We start from the raw sequence: 22,318 nt of genomic DNA, 5'->3' as shown, positions 1-22,318 counted from the left end.
GCATTGGCTCAAAGGGAGATCCCATGAGCCTGGTTAAAACCACATTTAGATTCCATCCAGGAGCTGGGTGAGCAATGGGAGGATAAATCCTCTTAACCCCTTCCATAAAGGCCTTAATCACCGGTATCTTCCACCACAACACCTTTTGTTGTGATGTGGTGTAGGCTGAAAGAGCAGCCAGGTGAACCTTTAGGGAATTGAAGAACAACCGTGTGTCCAATAAATGGGTTAGGTACAGCACAATGTGTGTGGGTGAGCAATCAATGGGATTGACGCCCTTGGTATTACACCAGACAACAAAATGTTTCCATTTACTGGCATAGCAATAACGGGTGTTCCGTTTTCTAGCTTCCCTGAGTATGTCCATGCACCTCTGAGGGAGCCGTAGGTGTCCAAACTCTATGACCTCAGGAGCCAGGCTGCTAAATTCAGAGTTTGTGGGCATGGGTGTAGGGTCTCTCCTCACCCCCCCCCCCCCGCCCCTGTCCTGAGAACAAGTTGTACGGGCAGGGTAGTTTTAGTGGTGGGGAGAGGGACATTTCCATTAGATGAGCGAACCAGGTTTGGCGGGCCCACATGAGGGCCACCAGAATCCTGGTAAATGATTCCTGGTGCATCTTGTGCACCATCTTGTTGAGAAGGGGAGTCGAAGGGAAAAGCGTAGACAAATTTCCCTGACGATGTTATCCAGAGACCGTTCCCCTTGGAGCTGTTCTGGGGGTACCTGGAGGCGTAGTCTTGGCATTGGGCGTTCTCCTGAGTCGCAAACAGGTCGATATCTGGGAATCCCCATTCTGCAAAGACAGTGGACACTGTCTTCATGCAGACGCCATTCGTATTCTATGGGCAGAGGGAAATCTCTGCTGAGCACGTCTGCCAGAAGATTAAGTTCCCTTGGAACATATTGGGACAACAGAAACATCTTGTGTTTGAGAGCCCACATCCAAATGTTTTGGGACAGCTTGGATAGCCCTGGAGAGGGAGTGCCCCCCTGATTATTCAGGTAATACATGGCTGTAGTGCTGTCTGTTAGAATCAGCACTGTCTTCCCTTGAAGTTGCATCTGAAAGGTCTTTAATGCCTTGAACACCGCCAATAGCTCCATTAAATTTATATGGTTGGATGCTACTTGTGGGGACCACACTCCATGCGCTGTCTGCTCAAGCAGGTGAACCCCCCTCCCAACCCTGTGAGAGATGTGTCTGTCGTGAGAGTGGCTTCCACTGCAGGGGTGGTGAAGGTTTTCCCCTTCAAGAGGTTTACCCTTGACCACCAATGCAGAGAGAACGAGGGCTGGCGAGACAACTACCAGACATTCCCATTGTCCGCTGGCTTGACACCACCGGCTGTTGAGCCACTCTTGCATGAAACGCATGCGCAGCCGCACGTGGGTAACCAAGTATATGCATGACGCCATCATTCCTAGCAAGCGCATGTCTTTGCGCACCGTCACCTCCCAACTGGCTACATATTGAGGGATCTGAAAAAGCATGTTCTGAACCCTCTCGTTGGAGGGGAAGACGAGACAGTATTTCGTCCGGATTAGAACTCCCAGAAATGGTTTTGACTGGGGACTAGACTGGATTTTTTCTCGTTGATAGAGAAACCCAGACCGAACAGAAAGTCTACGGTCTTTTGGGTGTTCAAAAAACATGTGTCGTACGAGTCACCGGTTATGAGCCAGTCGTCGAGGCGAGGGTTAACCGGGACGGACAGTCTGCACAGGTGTGCTGCTGCTACTGCCAGGACCTTTGTAAACAACCTTGGCGCCGAAGCAATGCCGAAGGGGAGTACCTTGAATTGGTAATGCCTGTCCTCTATCATGAGCCTTAGATATTTCCTGTGCACTGGCAACATTGAAATATGAAAGTATGCATCTTTCATGTCCAATGTTGCCATGTAGTCCCCTTGTTTCAACAGTGAGATCACCTCCTGTAGCGTTACCATGCAAAACCTTCGAGGTTGTATGAACTGGTTTGCTGGGTGCAGGTCTAAAACAGGGCGCATGGTGAGGTCCTTTTTGGGTACAAGGAAGTACACTGAATAAATACACTTGTTTACCTGAAGAATAGGGACGGCTTTTATGGCATACTTTCCCAGCAGTGCTTCCACCTCTTGATTCAGGATCTCCAGATGGTCCGGTGAGAGGCGCCGTGAGCACGGTTGTCTGATCTGTGGAGGTCGGGAGAATTCCACGCAGTACCCGTGGGCGACCGTCTTTATGACCCACTGGTCTGAAGTTATCCCCTCCCATGCCGTGAGGAAAGATATTAAGCGCTCCCCGACCGGGGCGACATGGGGGGGGGGAACCTGGATCTGATATTTCTGACCAGAGGCTGCGGCTCCTCTAAGACTAGGGCCTCTACCTTTGGCTTTGCCACGTCGCTGACCCCTTGGTGGGTAGTATGCGGGCTTCCTGATGTTTGTCCAGCATTAAAGATTCCCGTGCTATAGTTGTTCTAACTTGCACGGGACTGCCCTCGAAAGGACGGACGAGAACTATCTCCCATTTGGGGGGGGAAGGTTTTTGAGTAATCTGTTCCAGGGACTTCTCATGCTCTTTTTTTGGCCGTTTCCAGGGCATCATCGACCAGCCTGTGTCTCAGGCTTGAAACCTGAGTTATGAAGCCAAGCATGCCGCTTAAGTAAAGTGCCCTGGGCCAGATACCTGCCTGCTGTCTCAGCAGTGTCCAGAGTGTTCTTTATTACATTCTGGTTTACTTGTCTGCCTTCGGCCACAATGGTGCGAAGCCTGGATCAGACGGGTTCTGGGACTTCCTGGAGACCTTGCTGTACTAGGTTCAATTGAGCGTCTGCATAACTCGCCAGCAGCGTAGTGTTATTCGCTATGCGTGCGGTATATGCAGCAGCCGAAGTAACCCGCTTACCTAAGGCATACAACCTCTTGAATTCTCTATCCGGAGGCGCCTCCCCCGTAGCAAGTGGTACTGCTGCCCATTTCTGGGTTGTAGTCAGTACCAGGGAGTTGGGGATGGCGTGCCCTTTAATGTATTAAGGGTCCGAAGGAGCTGGCCTAAATAGCTTTTCCACTCTTGGGTTCACTGCCCGGGTTTGAGATGGCGACACCAGGGAGGGGACAAATTATTTTTAACAGAATTCCGGGGGGGGAATGGCCTGGCTTGAGGGGGGGTTTCTCCTTGAGAATGTCCTCCACAAAGTCCTGCTTGGGAACCGCTTCTTGAGTAGTGATTTGGAAGTGATCTGCTGCCTTCCTTAAAATGGCATTGAAGGCCATTTGGTTGTCTACAGGCGAGGCCTGGCGAGCCGGGGTGGACAGAGGAGAATCCAGGCACAGAATATCAGTGTCCTGATCTTGATGGGAGAGCGTCCATGGGTCCGTCCCCACTTGCTGGGTTTCTTCCCAATTGTCCGTGGCATCTGCCTGGTCCTCATTGTAGCCCTGCAGGAAGGAAGGTTCCATGCACCCTTCAAATTTCTCCCTTGTCCACTTAGAGGAACCAGAAGTGCCTACGGGTGGAAAAACGTCATCCACCCCTTGGTGCTGAAATTTGTCAATCAGGGTGTTGGAAAGAGGCTCCCGACTGTCCTCGTAGGTCTCGCGAGAATCGGGGCACCATGGCGTATCTATAGATTTGCCCGCGGCCTGCCCCATGTTCGACGTAGTAGTTATCAGACCAACCGCCGAAATAATTCTTGCAATACTGTGTTCAATCACCGGCAAATTGGCGCGAGTTAGTGGGTCCGAAAGTCTCAGTAGATTTACCACCTACCGCAGCGTTAGAGTGCCTAGCGGTAGGTTTCTCGCCTTGAAGCCTAGTTGTAGATTTTGGGTCTACAGGGCCTTTAGGGACCGTCGAAAGTCTGCGCTTCGACATGTAAACCTGATTTAGGGGTTCCGCCCTTTTTTGTTTTGGAATGCTCAGTCGCAAAACGCTGTTGCGGATGCGGGGAAGGCTGCTGATTTGAACGATCAGAGAAATTCGCTGAAATTTTCGACAGCCCTGTTGGCGCATTCACCTTTTTCAACATACCCGTCGAAAAAGGTGGAGGGGTTGGAGGTTTAGTTTGATGCGTTCTTTGTACGCCCCCGTCGCCAGGTGTTATCCCTACAGCGAGACTAGCTTCAGGCCTTGAAGGGTCGGGGACGGGCGTGGCGGACCTAGAAGTGTCCGCCTCGAGGTCTATAACTACCACAACTGATTTGGTCATCAGAGGTGCCCCCGTCACTTTCAGCAAGTGTGGCGGTGGGGTAAAGAGGGTTCTGCCGGTGACATACCGCACGGGGCCCACCGCTTTACACAGCGCTCCTTAAGGGTCTTAGGCCGAAGTACAAGCCGCACACCGCCTCTCGTCGTTATCTAAGGGGAGACAAGAATTACACGTTCTGTGCTTGTGCTTCCAGGGGTATCTGACTCTACACTTAGTGTAGAACCTAAATGGAGTCCTTTCCATAGCAAAGGGTGTAAACAAAGATGACCAGACCTAGAGGGCAAAGAGGGGGGGGGGCGTATAACGAAGATATGGCGACCCTGACCCCACTCTCCCTACTGTGAAGGCTCGCCAGAGGGCCCGGCCACATGGATGCTTCAGCCGCCGGATCTTGGGTGCTGAAATCCACTGCCATAGACAAATCCCCTGCAGTGTTCGTGAAGTTGTTCCTGCCGTTGAAGTGACTTAAAGGGGAAATAACTGACAGGTCGGTTTAAGATAAACAATGTCTCTTATGTAAAAGGTCTGCTATAGGGCGACCAGTTATCTGGGCGGAAAAAAACAATCTGAAGGACCTTGGCGCGTGAGGGATTTTGGGTACACTACACGTCACGATAGGGATAGTGTTACAGCCACGCCTATGCAGACGTCCCCTTTCGGTCCCCGAAAGGCAAGATGCAATACTCCGCGGTTACCACTGGATGTCAGACCATATGCATGGCATGTGATTCGAAGCAGATTAACAAGCATCAGAAATAATTTTATGAAAAATGTAATCTTTATTTAAGACAAGGCATAGAGACAAACAAAACAATCACCATACTCACAGGCAGTTAAACCTCGTAAAACTAATTATGCACAATGTAACCAGCAAGGAAGACCGTTCCAATAAAAGCCAATCCACAATGTCACAATGCATCAGGCTTGTACAACACTTCCAATAATAGCCAATCAGTGCTGGAAAGCCAAACTGCCTTACACTCAAGCAAACCCCCATATATGTGGAATGCGGAGTCTGGTAGACCCCAAACCAATTGAAAAGGAAAAAGGCATTGACACAAAGCCTATTTAGGCAGGACACAACCATCATCCCTCACACCATCAAAAAAGGAAAAAACAAATCAGAGGGTTTGATAGACTTCTAAAATGCATTAGTTACCAAATTACCACCAATTAATGGGCTACTGAGGCAGTAAAAGGCTACAAACATGGCAACGCCAAAAGTAGATTACACAGGTGCCACTGGCCCACTCACCTACACACGTTTGGGGTGATCGGATTCACCTCAGACACCAAATAGGATGCTTTTAAAGCCTACAAATGTACTACTACCCTAGTTTAGTATAGAGTCGAAGTTAGAAAAGTGAATCCCAAAAACTGGATTCTGTACCAACACCAATTCCCTCAACTAGTCTAGCTTAACCTCTTAATAATTTGGCATTTAATTTGGCATTTTATATAGCGCTACGAACCCTTAGGTATCTGAGCGCAGATTTCAAAGGTGCATTACGTTTTAATATAATTTCTAGATATGTTTTTGCACCTAAAGGTTCTCATAATAGAAGTGGGAATCAAAAGCCTAAAACACAAGAAAGCACGATACGTAATACAAATTTAATGGAAATAAAAATAACATACTCAATGATAAAATTGCCATCTTTCCTTACCTGACCTCGGGCATCATCTGGCATGGATTTGATATGCATTCTCTTTAGACAACGAATAACTCCATCATAGAACTGTACTGTGTAAGTACCTAAAGATCAAATTGGATAATGACTAAAACACACCAAACCTATCACTGTTACAAGTATTTCACAGACAGATTCCCATTTGAAACAGACAAAAGAAACAAGGACTATTATGAACTGTACAGTATAAAGTTCCTTAGTCATATTAGAGCACATAGCAAGTTCAACAGTTGAATCATTCAAGATTGCCTTGTACTAAAATGTAGACCAGAGTGTGGCAGAGGAAAACAAATACTTTGTAACATTAACTGATGCAGCTTACATCAGCTAGGGCTACAGAAACTATGCACCAACATGACACTTGGACAACAATGGAGTAACATTAAATGCACCCCACCCTTTCCCATCACCAAACAAGTGTGACCCCCTAAGTAGGTGTCCATAAGTAGATTTATGGTTCTACTCATTCAGTGAAGATGATTCATCCAATCCATCCTCACTTTCTATGACTCCGTACGCGGCGTGAAGAGAGACAAACGAGTTGCCACGGAGGAAGTAGTAAGGAGATTATGGGGTGGAGTGGGTTTGGTGGAGCAGGCAGGCACACAGAAGAGTGTGGGGGGGGGGGCAATGTGGCAAAGAGTCCTTTGGTGTGGGAGCATGGCTGTAGAGGGGAACAACAGAGTATGAAGCGTGGGACCCCCAAGGGAGACCAAAGAAAGAAGTGGAAGGGTATTGAGCTGAATCACAGCAAAGAGGGAGGGCCGGTGGGTGTTGTATGTTAAGTCGGGAAATTGAGAATATACACTTAACTCAGAACGCTGGACGAGCTACCGACATACGAGATAACGCACACATTACAAGAGCTCAATGTGGGTCCGGGGTCCATGACTGATTTAGAACTTCAGCCCATATCTAAATTTGTGCCACTATTGGCACCAGAGAAGGTTCTTGATGCGTTTTATAAATCGGTCCTAAATGTTATACATCGTTTGGAAGACAAAAGTAGAGTTTGTATAGGAATCCATTGGAATTTGAGCAAAACCGAGAGGATGGCGTTGGCCAACCTTGGGCAAGACACTAACCTAGTAATCAAAGAGGCTGATAAAGGCGGCAACATAGTGGTGATGAACCGTCAAGATTATTTAGCCATGGTATACCAGCATATTTCAACACCAGATTACTATGAGATACTTACTGAAAATCCAAAACAGAAAATGGTCTCAGTTACAAAAGATGATCTTGATTTGGCACAAACAGGGCTTAATCACAGATGAAGAACAAAACTGCCTATTTGTACAGCATCCAAGAATTCCTACTGTATATCTTTTGCCTACGGTCCATAAGTCATTTCTACGTATTACTGAGGGGAGACCTATCGTCAGCGGCAATGGTTGGGCAACAGAAAACATCTCGGAGTACAATAATTTACTCAGATCTGAAGTACCCAAACTCAAAGCATACATCAAAGATACCACACACTATCAATTCTACGGCGAATCAGTTGGCAGTCAGATTACATCCTTTCAACACTTGACGTGCACGTCCTTTATACATCGATTAAGCACCAACAAGCCATTCAAACTATTGACTATGTGTTAAGGGACACCAGCGCTTCTCATTACAACCAAATACACATGCTGAAGGAAACGTTGCAAGCAACAATTGATTTCAACATCTTTAGGTTTGATGGCAAATTTTATCACCAACGTCAATGGGTGGCTATGGGTACAAAATACATCCCGCACTTGCTAACCTGTTCATGGGTATGTTGGAAGACAAGGAAGTTTACTCGGACCATCAATACAGCCAGCACGTAATCTTATGGGCTCGCTATATTGATGTGATTTTGATCTGGAAAGGTGATATTGACCTACTGGGTCAGATTACACATCGCTTGAACCAGAATGATTTTGAGAGCCAATTCACGTCAAGTACAAGCACATCGACAATTAATTTTTTGGGATTTAACCATATACGTCAAGGATAACTTTGTAAACTAAGACTTTCCGAAAACCTACTGATGTCAATTCAACTTTATCTGCGACAAGTTGCCATCAACAAAGAGTTAAGGATAACATTCCAGTTGGCAAATGTATTTGCACCAGAAGAAATTGTCAAGAAGATTGAGTATTTGGCAGAATGTAATTTGCTTACTTCAAGATTCAAGAAGAGGTTATCGTCACAAACATATTAAGAAAGCATATTAAGAAAGCATATGACAAAACGTCTAAGATGACCCAAGCAGAGACACTCAAACAAAAGCAAACAAGGCGCATCAATCAGAAAATGTCAGATTCATTACAACCTTTTCCTTAGATCACGAGATCAAAACAATGTTAAGACTAAAATGCCTTTTGTTACAACTTGATCTGCACATAGCCGCCATGGCCACATGCCCCAGAACACAAAAACCACATCTAGTGATGGGGCAATGGGTTACTTGACTCACTCATGTCCCTTTGGCACCTATACACACAGGGGCCCTGGCTGGACTCAGTACTGGCGCCTTTGGCGCTAGGCTCATATAGAGATGTGAGCAGGAAGACTATTTCAGTGCAGGAGTGCTTTTATTTTACAAGAACTTTCCAGGAGCTGAAAGCCTTTATTCCAGAGAACATACTCATGTGCCGACTCATTGGGTGTGGCTCCCTATGCCTGGTTTTCATGTGCTGACTCATCTGGTGTGGTAGGCAGGCTGAACCTGGTGGGCTTGGCTTCAGAAGTTCAGCTATATAAGCTGTGCCATCCTTAAGGCCAGTGCCAGTGCTTTGCGTTACCGTTACGGTTACTGTGCACTTGCGTGCAACGTGACGCTCACCGCCGCTTGGACCAGTTTACTTACCTTTGAAAACAGGCATTCTCCTGCATACTCACCTCCAGGAAACCAGTGCTTCATCGCTTCATCTGCAGACTCATCTACTGACATCCAGTATTCTTGATCCCGACACCGCAGCACCGCACTCTGCATCCACAAACTCGGACCCTGTGAAGGACAAGATTAGAACATCCATCCTAGGGCGGCGCCTTATTTGAATCCCGCGCGCCCCCTAGTTAACAACTTACCAGCTACTGTACCGCTGCAACCTCGTTCCTCATTCCCTCCGGCTGTCGCCTCGCAAGGGAAGAAAGCAAAAGAGCAAACATCAAAAGTGGAACGGACAGCAATACAAGACAACAAACTTTACAATACAACAAAAAAACAGACGAGGAAAGACAAAGGCAAACAGGAACATTTACCTGAAGTATAGTGGCTTAGACGCAGCAGGACTGGACTACCACGTGCAAGTGACCAGTGAAAGAACTTGGTCCAGATCAAACAAGCGCCCCTGCCAGAAGCAGCAGGATGGAGTGCCCGCCAAAACTAATGAAAAGGTGAGCTTTCCAGGGACAGCACATCCCACAGTTTGAGAGAAGAGTTCTGGAAGGGGATCAGGCACACAAGATGGCATACTCATGTCCCCTATTCTCCACGCAGGAGCAGTCCCGAGCAGCATCACCTATTGCCACCAGTCACCAAATACGGGGAGAGGGCGAAGTGGGACCCGAGCGACCTCACCCCCGGGAGGGCTGCAACCGTGCCCCAACGCCTCCGCAGAGACCAGGTGAGCGTAACAATAGCCAAGTTTATTCAGCATGGACCTCCAATCATTTTCAAAATAGCACAAACCTTGAGGAATGAACTCAGTCTGTCGCTACTCCCACAGGTAAGAGAGGAGCAACCTCGAAATTGGCTCAATCAGGAGAATTTCGGGTTTAGAAAATGTGGCACCCGCACCATGTGTCGGCATGCACACGACAAAACATCAATGTTTCAGGACAATTTTGGCAACCTATTCAAGATCAACCGAAATATCAATTGCAGAACAAAGCATGCAGTTTTTGCCATAATTTGTGTATGTAAGGCCATTTATATAAGAAGCACAATTCGTCAACTTCGCTTTCGCAAACATTTGTCTGGGATTGGCAGTCAGGCAGTCAGGGTGGGGGAGGACGGAGAGTTTGGAATTGAAGCTACACCAGATGGAAGCACATTTAATTTGTCATTTCCGTTCACTAAAAATTGGTTTGAATACTGACAGTGAAATGTATTGTTTCCTGTAAACTATTGACACAAAATTCTCAAAACATTTTTAGTTTCAATTTTGCTCGATACATGTTTCTAGGTGTTTCAGACCCTATTTTTCAATAAGTTACGTCATTTTTGTTTTCTGCAGCACATGAACTAATTTACAACTGTTAGCTTAAATGCGGATTACAAGTCTTCTAACATAATTGCAATGCCACTGCCAATAGGAATTTCAAGTTAATTGAACTCTTCATCATTATTATTACTACACGCAGGTATCCTATGCACCATAGTATGCACATGCAGTCCTCCGATCTCGGAGGGGCCGCTCAGGTCACACTACAAATAGTCTCAGGACGTCAACTGTGCTGTCTAGAGATTTGTTCATTTAATTTTAACATCTTTGAGCTTTATAATTTTAAGAATGTGTTTTATTGCAAGCACAACCATGAACAGGAGTTCCAATCGATGTTGGGAAACTGTAGTGTATCTTCAGTGGACAGGATTCGTTCCCAAAATATGGTGGCTATGGTAATTGAAAGTACAGTAGGACCTACTGGACGTCTTGGCAACCCTTCACAATGGAAGAGCAGATCCCATTTAACAATTTGAATTTGCTTGGGTTGCACCATAACTGTCATAATTCCTGCCCCTCATGTCCCCAGCCCTCCAAGATGCAAGGCTGGAGCCAGGCCACGATCACCTACATGGCCCTCAAGGGCCTCTCCATCACTCCAAGGACCCACTTGGAGTCAGACTTGGCGCTTGTGGCACCAGACTCACTCACTCACTCCCATAGGACAACATTGGGGATTGGACTTGTAGTGCATTGATGGGGACAAGATGGATGCCCCCACATATTTCGGTTCCCAGAACTGCATGTGCAGTCTAGTCTTTTGGGTGTGGTTCAGCCCAGAGACACCTGGGATACCCAGAGACTATTGAAGCCACGCCCAGGCTGAGAAACATGCTTTGCGTTTTCTGAACCTGTAGCGTGACACTCAGCGTATTCGGATCGGTCTCCAGTAGGCCTGATCTTTCTTCTGCGCTCAGCTCCTGCAAGAACAAGACGACCATTAGGAACAGCCTTACCTTGCAGCGCTTCTGCCCATCATTCATCGCTCCTTCTGTTCTGCGGGCATCTTCGACGGTGTCATTCCCATCCCGGTACGCCGCTTCCTAAGGAAAAGGGAAAAGAACAAAAAAGGCATTAGTAAGCAGTCAGCAAATCTTCGCTATTTTTAAAGACTGTATGAGCTTCCAACGCTTACCTGAATCCCAGCCGCTCTGGGGGAACTCTGTCTCCGGAACTTCTCATCATTCTGCAAGACGGAAAGTATACTCCAGGTTAGTGTGGAAACATCTAGAGGCACCACATACCGCGCTTACTCACCGCATTTCTCTTCATAACCGGAATCCATGCTGAAAACGTTGCGGCACCTAAAGGACACAGAAAAATAACTCAGTTTAATACAAATGCGAAAGGGTTGCATCGCGCTCTCACTCACCTTCAGCACTACTCATCTCAGCAGCACGTCGCCATCCCCGGACGCCGGCCATCATCTAAGGAAGGAAAGGAACAAAGTTAGAGAACGTTAAAGACTCATTCTACTTACCTGTCGGACTCTTGCCAGTGAAGTAACTAGGCAGCAACGAGCCTGCATCAATCAACGCGCCCCTGTGCTGAAAGCAGGATGGAGAGCACACTTTCCAAGAAAACAAGGTGAGCTGTGGATCAAAGGGCAGGATTGGACCCCGGGGAAGAAGGGGTTCAAGCACACAGACAATAGGAAGTTAAACTCTACCAATCCTGTGTTTCAGGCCCAGTCTCCAGTCGAGTAGACTCCAGGGAAGGGCTCGAGGTCGTAAGAGGTCAGAACAGGGTGAGTGACGTCCCCGTGGATACCAGGTGAGCGTTACAATAACAGACCGAAGAGACGAAATATAGACTTGCAGGTATGTCATTCAAATGGCAGATGTCCTTACAGGAGTCAGTCTATAAAATATGCGGACGTAAGTAAATTCAGTTTTATGCATAACCCGAATCTGGTCTGACTTAATAAACATTATTGCTGGCCGACGTACACGGTCACGCGCAAGAATTTGCCATCATGTTTTTTGAAAGATGCAGTGTTACGTCCTGCGGACATCTATTAACATTAAAAAGCATTTGGAATTAAGTGTCCAAACGGCATGAAAGCACATTTTCGTTTGCCCTGAAACACGCACAGTAATGCACAGCGGAGTTAGTGATTATGCACTTTTACTAACAATAGCTCATGTTTTCATCCAGGGATTTAACCAAGTTATTACGCATACCAACAGACAAACAAAAAGTGTGCATTTTCGGAACAGAGGTAAAGTGATTTATTTCAGCATTATTGGTGTAATATCGGCACGTTTAGGTGGGTGTTCACCCCAACACGAAATTTGATAACCTTTTCAATCACCTAAAGTATAAGCCTGCAGCTTTGTATTTCCAATTTCGTGTTTTACAACGGTGCGCATATTTTATGTAGCACTAAAACACTTGTATATGCAATGAACTACGGATCTGCCACATGTTTAGCAATTTAAGAATGTATGTTTCCATGTGTTGTCTCCTTTTTTCCATTTTTGTCTGATGTAAATTCCCTTGACATCCTTCCCCTTTCCCCATCCTTTTCGATCTGTCTCATGTAAAGATTACAATTCAATTTACAAATTGTGTTGCATTTGGTTACATATTTCCTTGTGGACTGTATATTGTTTTACTTTACTTGTTTAGATCTTGTTCTTGTAGCCCTAGTTTGATAAAGGCAATGCCATTTTGCCGAAACACGTGTCACCAGTTTAGGGACATCAATGTAATGTTCATCTTGAACTGGGTGTGACAAACACTAGTTCAAGAATCATTTAATTCTTGTGTGGCGTATTTATACACAGGAGGGTCTGTCTTCATAATGCTTTAAGTTTAGAGGTGGGGTCTGGACCTCTATCTCTCCTGCGAATGCGAAACGTTCACCAGACGATTAAGGCATATGTTGGTCGCAGAGTACCTTTAAGTTGGTGTCAATCAACCCCAATCTTCATGCTATTATAGTAGGCGTACTGTGTATAGTTTGGCAATGCAAGCAGGCAAGGTTTAAAATAGGCAAATCAGCAGTACTAGCATAGGAATCAGGAATGGTCAATACTGAGAACGGGGTCTAAACTATGATCTATAGCATCATATTGTAGTTTGCAAGAGGTTCTAGCAATACGAAGATGCAAAACAGTGGTGAAAGCTAGGGCATCAGGATGTGATGGTATAGTCGGTCAATATATAATAGGCATAGTCAAGCCAAACAAGATGAAACAAATAGCAGGCGGGCTAGTCAAAAGGTAATACTCATGGTCGAGGCACATAGACACTGATATGTATAGCAGGTAGGAGTTACAGTCCATTATAGCAGCCAGAAGGCAAACAATTACTGTGAAGAGTTATACACGTGATATTCAGTGAATACTGCTCAGGGCATTCGGGAATCGTGTTTGTTGGTTGCTCAGGAGTCTTTGTTTGGTCATAGGCTGTTATAGTGAACTTGTAGTAAAATAGTGTGGACAATAGTATTTTGCAGATACAATGAGTGCAGAAGAATCCTCAACATACGGGGTGCGCAGACTATTTGCAAGTTTGTGAAACATGCACTTCTAGGGTACACTTACAGATGCTAACTAGCTAGATTTGATGGTCGATGTCGTACCTTTTGGACTGCAGAATCAACGAAATGGGCCACGCCTTCCAAATGCGCTAACAGGGCCTTTGTATGGACTTGGTAGTTGGCCGCCGGCGTATCTGCCTGCTGGCGGATGTTTGAAAATATGTAGTTGCGAGGATACAAAGCTCAGCCTCGTTGTGATGCTGCGATGCCCTGGCATGTGGGGGTCAGGCAAAGGAATCAGACATGGTCAGGCAATCCGAGCGTGGTGCATACAATGCTGGCATCAGCTGTTACCCAATATGAGGGCCTTGAGGATGATCACGATAATCGGGGATTCATCCAGTTGTCCTTACTGTGCTAGAAGGATCGTGGGTGCCACTTGCAAGACGGTCGGAGATGCAGCGCTGCTGCTCATCTCAATGCACAGTGTTTTTGGTGTGGCTCCAGGGTAGGGGGAAGGGCTCCTGACCTCTGCCCTCGGTGTGGGTGGTGTGAAAGAGGGAAATAGTCTAGGTTATAAGTGGATAGCCTTGTGTCTAATGAACCGTCTAAGTTCAGAGACAGACGGTTGGGCCAGAATCAAAAATCCCAAATACACCATTTTTTGGGCTCTTATATAGGTTCCCCTCCAATTTTCCAGTCCAATCTTTTCCCCTTTTTTCCCTTTTGAAATCACCAATATGCAAGTTTTACTTGGGTTAATGTTTAGCCCATTTATTTCGACATATTGTTCAAATTTATAGATCAGTTGTAGTCCGACACTGGTATGATCATACAGGAGGAAATCATCGGCATAAGCAAACCACGAAAACCTGGTTTCACCCAGGTTAGCACTGACCATCCCGGCATCACTGAGAAATTGACAGGCACCTGCCAAATAGAGGATAAAGAGGCAGGGTGCCGAAGAGCAACCCTGTCTCACACCTATCTGGGTTCTTATCCTTCTAGAAAGATTCCCCTCCATATTCAGGCGTACGTGCATCCCCGAATTCGCATGCATAGCCATTATAAGATTCAGAAGGCCTTCAGGGATGCCCCACTTGGAGAGTTTAGACCAGAGTCGTGTTCCAATAACCAGCGCGCCTATACATAAGTGTTTCAAGGTGCGACAAGGCAAGGGAGGGGAACAGAGGGAAGACAGAACGATCTTACTAGGCCAGGTGACTGAGATCACGCAAGTGCAGGGGAAGGTAACTATTTTACCTTGTCCTAGGTGAAGGGGAATATTTTTCCCCCTCTCACCTAATCTTTGAATGATTTTCTGGGTGACCTTTGCATGTCTCTATAGGGTGTGGTTGAAGCTTTACTTTCCTACAACTTTTGGGCTTTGGCTGAGTTGTCCCTTTGGGCTCCCATCTTAATTTCTTTTTCATGTACTTGGGTGAACTACAGTTCCCAAGTACTAAAGAGGGTTTTTAATCCCCCCTTTACGTGTTATATAGTGAGCCAGGACACCCCACCTTATGTGGAGTGCTGGGGGGATACAATGTATCCACCAACATCTGCCTCATACTCCCCATCACTCTAACTAAACACTGCTGGTTACACACACCCCCCAGCCAGGCATTCTCCTCAGGCCCAACGCAGCCACAATCAGTCTGGATAAATCCTGCTAGAACAAACACATACTCTTGATCTCTCAACCACTACACCTAACGCTAAGAAGCAGCTATTACACGAATGCCACACCAGCTGCACACATATCCGGTGCTCACAGGCACCTTTGACTCTCTACTGATTGAATTTCGGTTCCCAAGGGTGTTCAACCTACCAGCGCCTTCAGACCATACCAATGGTGCATAAGGCGCTATATAAATGCAAAGTAACATAACCTGTATCCCCTTCTTGCTTACCTGTAACATTTGTGTTAAAATTGAAAGTTTGTGTGAATGGCTGGTGGCAGTGGTTTTACTTTTATGATTGTAATTTTTACTCGCAGGCTCTTAATTCAGCCTCGGTAATGCAAAGTGTCACCATTTTTCTAATTATGGGCTCCTTTTTATCCCCATCGTTTCTTGCTCGTAGTTTCCGAGATCTTCCCCTGGCATTCTAGGCGGGAAACGAACTCAGTGGGAGTTTTGGCTTTGGCGGGAATCTTTTGTATTCTGCGCCGAGGCTCTAGTGTGTCTGAGAAGACAGGAGGCGAGGGAGGGGTCCAAAACCATGCATCCCTTTGTTTTCCACCTTGCCTGAAAGGAGCCCAGTCTCAATTTGGGGGCTGGATATCCTGATTAGACAGCCAAGACCGCCCCTTTCTGTAAAATGCAAGAAGATATTGCAGATGTTGCGCTGTAGTTCCTGTTAAATACTCAGACCATGGAAACTGCTGACAAGACGACCACTGGAGCTGAAACTGAAGAGTAAGATTAAGAAAATAAAGCTGTAGCGATTTCCAGCAACCAGAGAGCCTGCTGTGTAACCAGAGCCTGCAGTTACCTTCCTTTCAATCGACCTGGGAGGTTGCGAAAAGGACTCCACCCCAGAGGCTGGTCAGATCCACTGGACTCAAGTAGACCTGCATCTTGAGCCATCCCATGACATGCTGCAACCTTGCGAGGCTGCAATACCCCAATACCTTGGGATCTTGAGCCTTCAAGCAGTGCATGGTCTTCCGAATTGAGCTGAAACTTTGGTGGCCTATTCCTGGCTCTCCAGAGACACAATTTAAAGCCTTGAAGTCCCCTCACCAGAGTGCTAGACCAGATTAGAGACGAGAATCCAATCAGCGATATTCAGTCTTCTCCTGGCTCCTGAAAAGAGTGCCAAAACCACAGAGCCGCATCCAGCGGCAAAGAAATTCTTGCCTGGAGCCTTCCCCATTGATCCCCTGCTGCAAAATCCCTTCCACTGTCCGGTCTTTAGTCTTCAGGACAAGAAATTAATCGACCTGGTTTATGGTTGCAGATCCTGAAGCCTCTCCTGCTGCAAACACTTCTTCTGTGCTGAGGTACTGTGTTGGCTGGGGATTTTACTTACCTTAAGCCTGTGTGATTTCTGTAAAGTTTTGGGGTGTTTCATGTGATTGGGAGTCCTCTCATCCAGTTCACCCAGGCTCACTGCTGGAATCTACCTAGGGCGTCTTCTCAGAAGTCCCTGGATCCTTTCAATCTCTCTGAAGTGTAATACTAACTTGTTTGAAATGTAATACTTATTTGTTTGAACAGTCTTCCTGAGGAACTCTGGCTGTTTCTGCAACTGAACCCCATCTCACCCTGCCTACAGCTGCCACCTCCACTCGGGTCCCTTTCTGCCTCAGAGAACTCATGAAATATACTAGGCAAGGCCTGAATAAGAAAAGATAAACAAGTGTTTAAAAGTTCCTTTTTTTGTAACAGTTGGTTTGTTAACTGTCCCTCTGAAATGACCAATTACAAAAGTTCTCTTACTTTGAATGTGTTTTGCCTTTCTAAAAAGTATATATAAAGGTTAGTTTACTCACCTGTGAATTGGTTCCCCCACTTCCCAAAAGTAATGCTGTTGGTTTCACCCAACTATTTCTTTCAGAATATAAGTTCACCAACTGGGTCTTGCTTCCCTGACCTGTTCCATGCAATAATGTCGGCACAAAAAACGGCCATTTTTCGGCGATATTTTTGCATTGCGAGATTTTTGTGGCGACATTATTACATGGACCCGAATAACACTGTCATTCTCAAAGTGTTACAATGGGTTTTTGCTTTCCCTGGTCTGCTTTATTTTTATTGATTAATTTGTAATGCGTCGGTAGCTCGCAAGCTTCGGGGCGCAGAGACAAGGACAGACCAATAAATAAATCGGAGACAAAAAAACGAGACAGGTTCATGTGACAAGATAACTAGTTATAGGGCAAGGGAACTTTAACTGAAGATGTGCGTTTTCAGTTATTTGCAGAAGTGCAGGTAGTTCGCCTCCAATCTTATGTTAGATGGGAGGTTGTTCCACAGGCCTGCAGCCACGATGCGGAAGGATTTGCCAGATCCCAATTTACGGTTTTGTGGGGCTACCGCGATTTTGCATAGGTCCGCGGATCTTAGCACTCTGCCCGATACGTAGATGTTGATTTTAGATATGCTGGGGCTTTCCCAAACATACATCTGTGCGGTAGCGTCAAAGCTTTGACTTGGACCCCATCTTTTTTCAACCAATGCAGCTCTCTTCTGGAATCGCTAATGTGATTGAATTTGGACTTTTGCTCAATGACCCTCGTGGCATTGTTCTGAATGAGTTGGTGGCTATTGAAACATTGTTTGCCCCTAGGATGAGTGTATTGCCATAGTTTAGGCGCGATAGTATAGTGGACCTTGCTATGATAGCACAGTTGTCTTCCAACAGATAAGGTTTAATGGCTTTTAGTAATCTGAGATAGTAGGAACAGGTTTTTTTTCTAATGTATTGTGCTTGGGCTTCAGTCCCCTGCAACGCTTCGAGCATCATTCCCAGGGTTTTAACTTTACTCAGGACTTGGATTTGGGTGTCTTATTTGAAATGAGCTATATGCAGGTGATAATTTAGCTCTGGTCTGGTGAGAACCAAATACCCGTAGCTCTGTTTTTTGCCATTCAAGCACATCCAGTTTACATCCTTGATTCTACTATGTTGTAGGTTGTGGATAGTTGTTGACCATCTTTCTCAAAGTCACCACTCAGTTCAATCACCAGCTGAGTATCGTCTGCTTAGTTGGTGAAGAATACATTGATGTGATCAAGGACCAAGCAAAGGTATCTTCGGTATAGATTAAACAACAGATGTGACATGCTGGCACCTTGTGGGACACCACATAGAATGTCTTTTTCAAGGGAGAATGTATCCTCCCAGTGAACCCTTGAGGTCATGTTATTGAGAAAATGCGTTATCCAGCCAATTGCTTCTTCTGAGCAGTTGGCGTTTTTCTCGAAGGCTATTTTAAGAAGATAGTGGTCAAGCAGATCAAACCCAGCACTTAGATCGAGGAAGATAAGGGGACCGACCCTCCCTTTATCCATTATGCAAAACATTTTAGTTTGAAGGTCGAGCATAGCGGTCTCTGTGCTGTGGTTGGGCAGAATCCGGATTGTTGATGGTGTAGGGATTCTGTTGCTTCGACGTGGGCTTGGAGTTGAATGGTGGATATATTATTCATAATTTTCAGGATGAAATTGCAGTTCGTGATGGGCCTGAGGTTGTTGGGGTCTCTTTCATCCAGGTTGGTTTTATTTTTACTAACCGTCTAACAGTATCCTTTTTATGACTCTGGGTACTACCTGATCTCTAAAAGAGGCGTTGATAATTTTTCAATATGGGTGCGAAAATATCTGGGTGATCTAGTATTTTTTTGGCAGTAGTAGGTTTTCCTCACAAGATGTGAGTTTTATAGCAGCAAGTACTTTTGCGATATCCTTTGTGGCCATTTCTGTAAACTTAAAGGCTTCTGTGCCTTGGGTACTAATCTCAGGCATAAGAGTATCTGACTTCTTTTTACAGGATTGGGCTTTTACTATTAATTCCCTAGCCTTGTTGATTTTATTGAAAAAGGCCATCTGGGTTTTGTCACACTCTTCTTGAATTGGTATGAAAGGTGGAGTGATTGCTTTAGGTTTTTCTATGGATTTCAGTATGTTAAGGAGTTTACTGGTGGGGATGGCTGCAGTGGATATCTGTTATAGAAATTCTTTTTCGCCTCCATGATCTTGTTCTATCTTTTCTCACTTTCCTTCCAATTTTCCCTGTTTGGGGAAGATGGGTTTTTGAGACATGAATGTTTTCTTTTTTCCTTTTTTAGTTCTACAAGTTCTCCGTAGAACTACCGATGTTTAGTGTCTGATCTGACTATTTTAGTTTGTGGCAGTACCTTCTGGTCTACCAGTTTGAGGTGGAAGAGCAGGTTCGTTAATAGGGAATCACAGGAGTCGTCCTCATTTTGATTGCTCTTGATTTCTTCAGTACATAGTTCCAGTTGATCTCCGTCTATGTTTTTAAAATTCCAATTTGTAAACACTTTTTGGGGCATGGGGTCTTGACTTTGGGAAGTGGAGGGGTGATGAAAAAGGTGACACTGTAGTCAGACCATATACATGGTTCTGTCTTATAATATTGTGACTCCCGATTGTTATGACCCAATCTAATTGGTGACCGTTGTCCATTGTTGGTTCTTGATTCGAGACCCTTAGTCAATGTTCATTGGTTTCGCTAGGTTGATGGCTTCTTTGTCCATAGGGTCGCCATACCATTGGTTGAGGTCTCCTAGTATTAGTGTTGCAGTGTTTGGCCCTTGGAGCAAGTTCAGTTGGTGTGAGAGCTCCTCATTGAATTCTGGCATAACCGTGGGTGGCCTATAGACTACGATTAGCTTTAGGCGGCTATTGTCTGTCAGTAAGCGTTTTAGATGCAGAATTTCACTTCCGTTGCAGGACATGTTAATCGGGAACAAGTGTATGGTGTCTCTTGAAATGATTGCCACTCCCCGCTCCTTGGCCGGTTTCTCTATTGGCGTAGTAGACGGAATAGCCATCGGGACAGCGATATCACACGTGGGGCCTATCGGCTCCTTCAGCCATGTCTCAGTGATACACAGGATATCCAGATTCTTTTCCACTATCATATCGTGAATGCATTGCGCATGCTTGTTTAATGACCGGGTGTTTAGTAAGCAAATCTTTAAATCAGATTTAGGCGTTGTTTGGCTTGTGTTATGCTGCTTCTGTCGGCGTAACGGTTGATCTTTTTCAGGTGGCCTGTGAATATCAAGGTCTTAGTGGTCCGATTCTGGCTGGCTCTGTCTAGGGCCAGCTACAGCAACCCATTTGGCTAGATTCATGCATTGATAGTGGTGTATATCCAACAGAAGTTTTTCAGGGGGTAACAGACCCATGCTTACCGGTGGTCAGGGGAGGGTGGGCTTAGGCCCCACGGCAGCAATTTGTGAGCCGGACACCGCGGACGGCGAGGAACGGCGCTAGACCAGCTTGGCGCTGAAGCGCCTGATGTTTCGCTTAATAGAGCGCCAGTGCTTCTGGGAGTTGTAGTCCCAGATTGCTTAATAAGACTATAAACTGAGAGGCTGTTTCACACACTGGTCGCGCGAAGTGGCACAACAAGGACTGTCTCCCCGCCGCAAAGCGGCGGGGTGAGTATCAACTGAAAGTGAAACCTTAATGAACGGATAAGGCGAGTACACTGCACACACGCGCAGACACACACGCTGCTTTTTAAGTCACAGCAAGTGTGGATCAGTAGTTCTCAGCAGGTCACGGATTCAAATTCTAGTTGCAGTTCTAATATCTAGATTCACATACACCGTAATGTGAAGCAAAACTGGCATACAATTCTTCAATCAAAACTACACGTACATGTAGACAATTTTCAGTGAGGAAAGCCGTTTCCTAGCCCCTTTAGTCATTACGCATGTGCGTTGCTTGGTAACCTCCCACCTGAAATGCCCAGTGAAAATCACCTTGGGAGTGCTGGTGGGTATTTATAGAGGGTCCGGCACAAGACCAGCTTGGCTCTCGAAGCGTCGGCACTGAAGCGCCCGACGTTTTGCTTAATAGAGCGTTGGTGCTTCTGGGAGTTGTGGTCCCAGATCGCTTGATACATATTCTAAAACAGTCTTAGGTTTATAAATACCTTTAAGTTGCTGTTAGCTCCTTTAAAAAAGTACATAGATCTTACTCCCGTTGAATAGCTATGTGACATTCCAACTAAGTGTACTGTGGGTTTAGCTGACCTTGGTCTGCCTGGTGCAATCCTAAAATAGACTAAATAGTTCTTGCTTACCTTAGTTGGTGTTACACTGCTCTGAAAAGCAACCGCCATTGTTTATTACACCATTGGGGCTCACTCACCTAGTATAACTGAATGTTATCCTGACTGCAGTTAGGGTTTTACTAACCTGGTGTAACTGAGGGTGATCCTAAATATAGCATATGTTTATACTGTTGCATAAAATTGTGTTTCACTATTCAGAAGGTTTGGGTATGTTTGACCTTTTGCAAATTGCCCTCTGCAATTTGACCTAAAAACATTTAACCTTTTGACCTCCATTGTTAAGGATGCAGGGGACACCCGGGCAGCCCCTTTTTGACCTACTTACATGAACATGAGGAGCGGGGGACACCCCTGCACCTCATATTCAGGTAAGTAGGCATTAGCCTATTTGACCTAAAAACAAAAAGGTCAATTTGGACAGAATGCAAAAAAAACAAAAAAAGTACATATTGACCTTTCCAAAGAGGCCAAAGGTCAAATGTTTTAGGTCAAATAGGCTAATACCATTCAGAAAAGTATCCTGATAACAGGGTTGGTTTACTGAGTGATTCCCTAACCGAGTGTCACTGCATGGCATGGTATAGTATTGTAAGGTTGATTTATAAACCACCGATACACAGGCAAGTGTTTCAAAGCACTCAAGGAGGGTGGGAACATGGAGAGGGAGGGGGGGGGGGGGGTTGGAATTCGCTCAGAGCCATTGAATTTCTGAAGCGATAACAGTCTGCACAGGCAGATTAAGTGAATATGCTACATTTAACAGTTAAGAACAACAAATAGGCCCAACAGCAATTCTGCAGTTTTTTTCAAGAGCACATAAAGGGGTGAGACAAGGAATGACAAAACGATCTACTGGCAGAGCTGTAGTGCAAGCCAGATAAGGGAGGGGCAGGGGACCAAGTGCACCCAGTCGGTAGAGACTGGGGAAGTGCGGAGAGAGAAGCTCTCAGGATTTATTGCAA

General features: G+C 45.7%; 1 protein-coding gene across 6 annotated transcripts in view; it reads right to left on the bottom strand.

Annotated features, from left to right (window-relative positions):
* The window catches only part of PHF20L1 (PHD finger protein 20 like 1), a 1,153,412-nt gene that overhangs the window by 993,259 nt on the left and 137,835 nt on the right, over window positions 1-22,318 (bottom strand). For all 6 annotated transcript variants that reach the window (XR_011278670.1, XM_069621650.1, XM_069621651.1 and 3 more), the window contains one exon: window positions 5,859-5,947. Coding sequence is in view for 5 of the 6 variants with exons in the window: in XM_069621650.1 (XP_069477751.1) it covers window positions 5,859-5,947 (89 nt within the window). In the remaining variant the exon portion in view is untranslated. The remainder of the gene's footprint in view (window positions 1-5,858; window positions 5,948-22,318) is intronic.

Source organism: Ambystoma mexicanum, chromosome 5q, assembly GCF_040938575.1.
Source record: "Ambystoma mexicanum isolate Mex_15411 chromosome 5q, UKY_AmexF1_1, whole genome shotgun sequence".
NCBI lineage: Eukaryota > Metazoa > Chordata > Amphibia > Caudata > Ambystomatidae > Ambystoma > Ambystoma mexicanum.
Note: the sequence above shows the minus strand (reverse complement) of the source record. Positions and strands in the feature narration are given on the sequence as shown.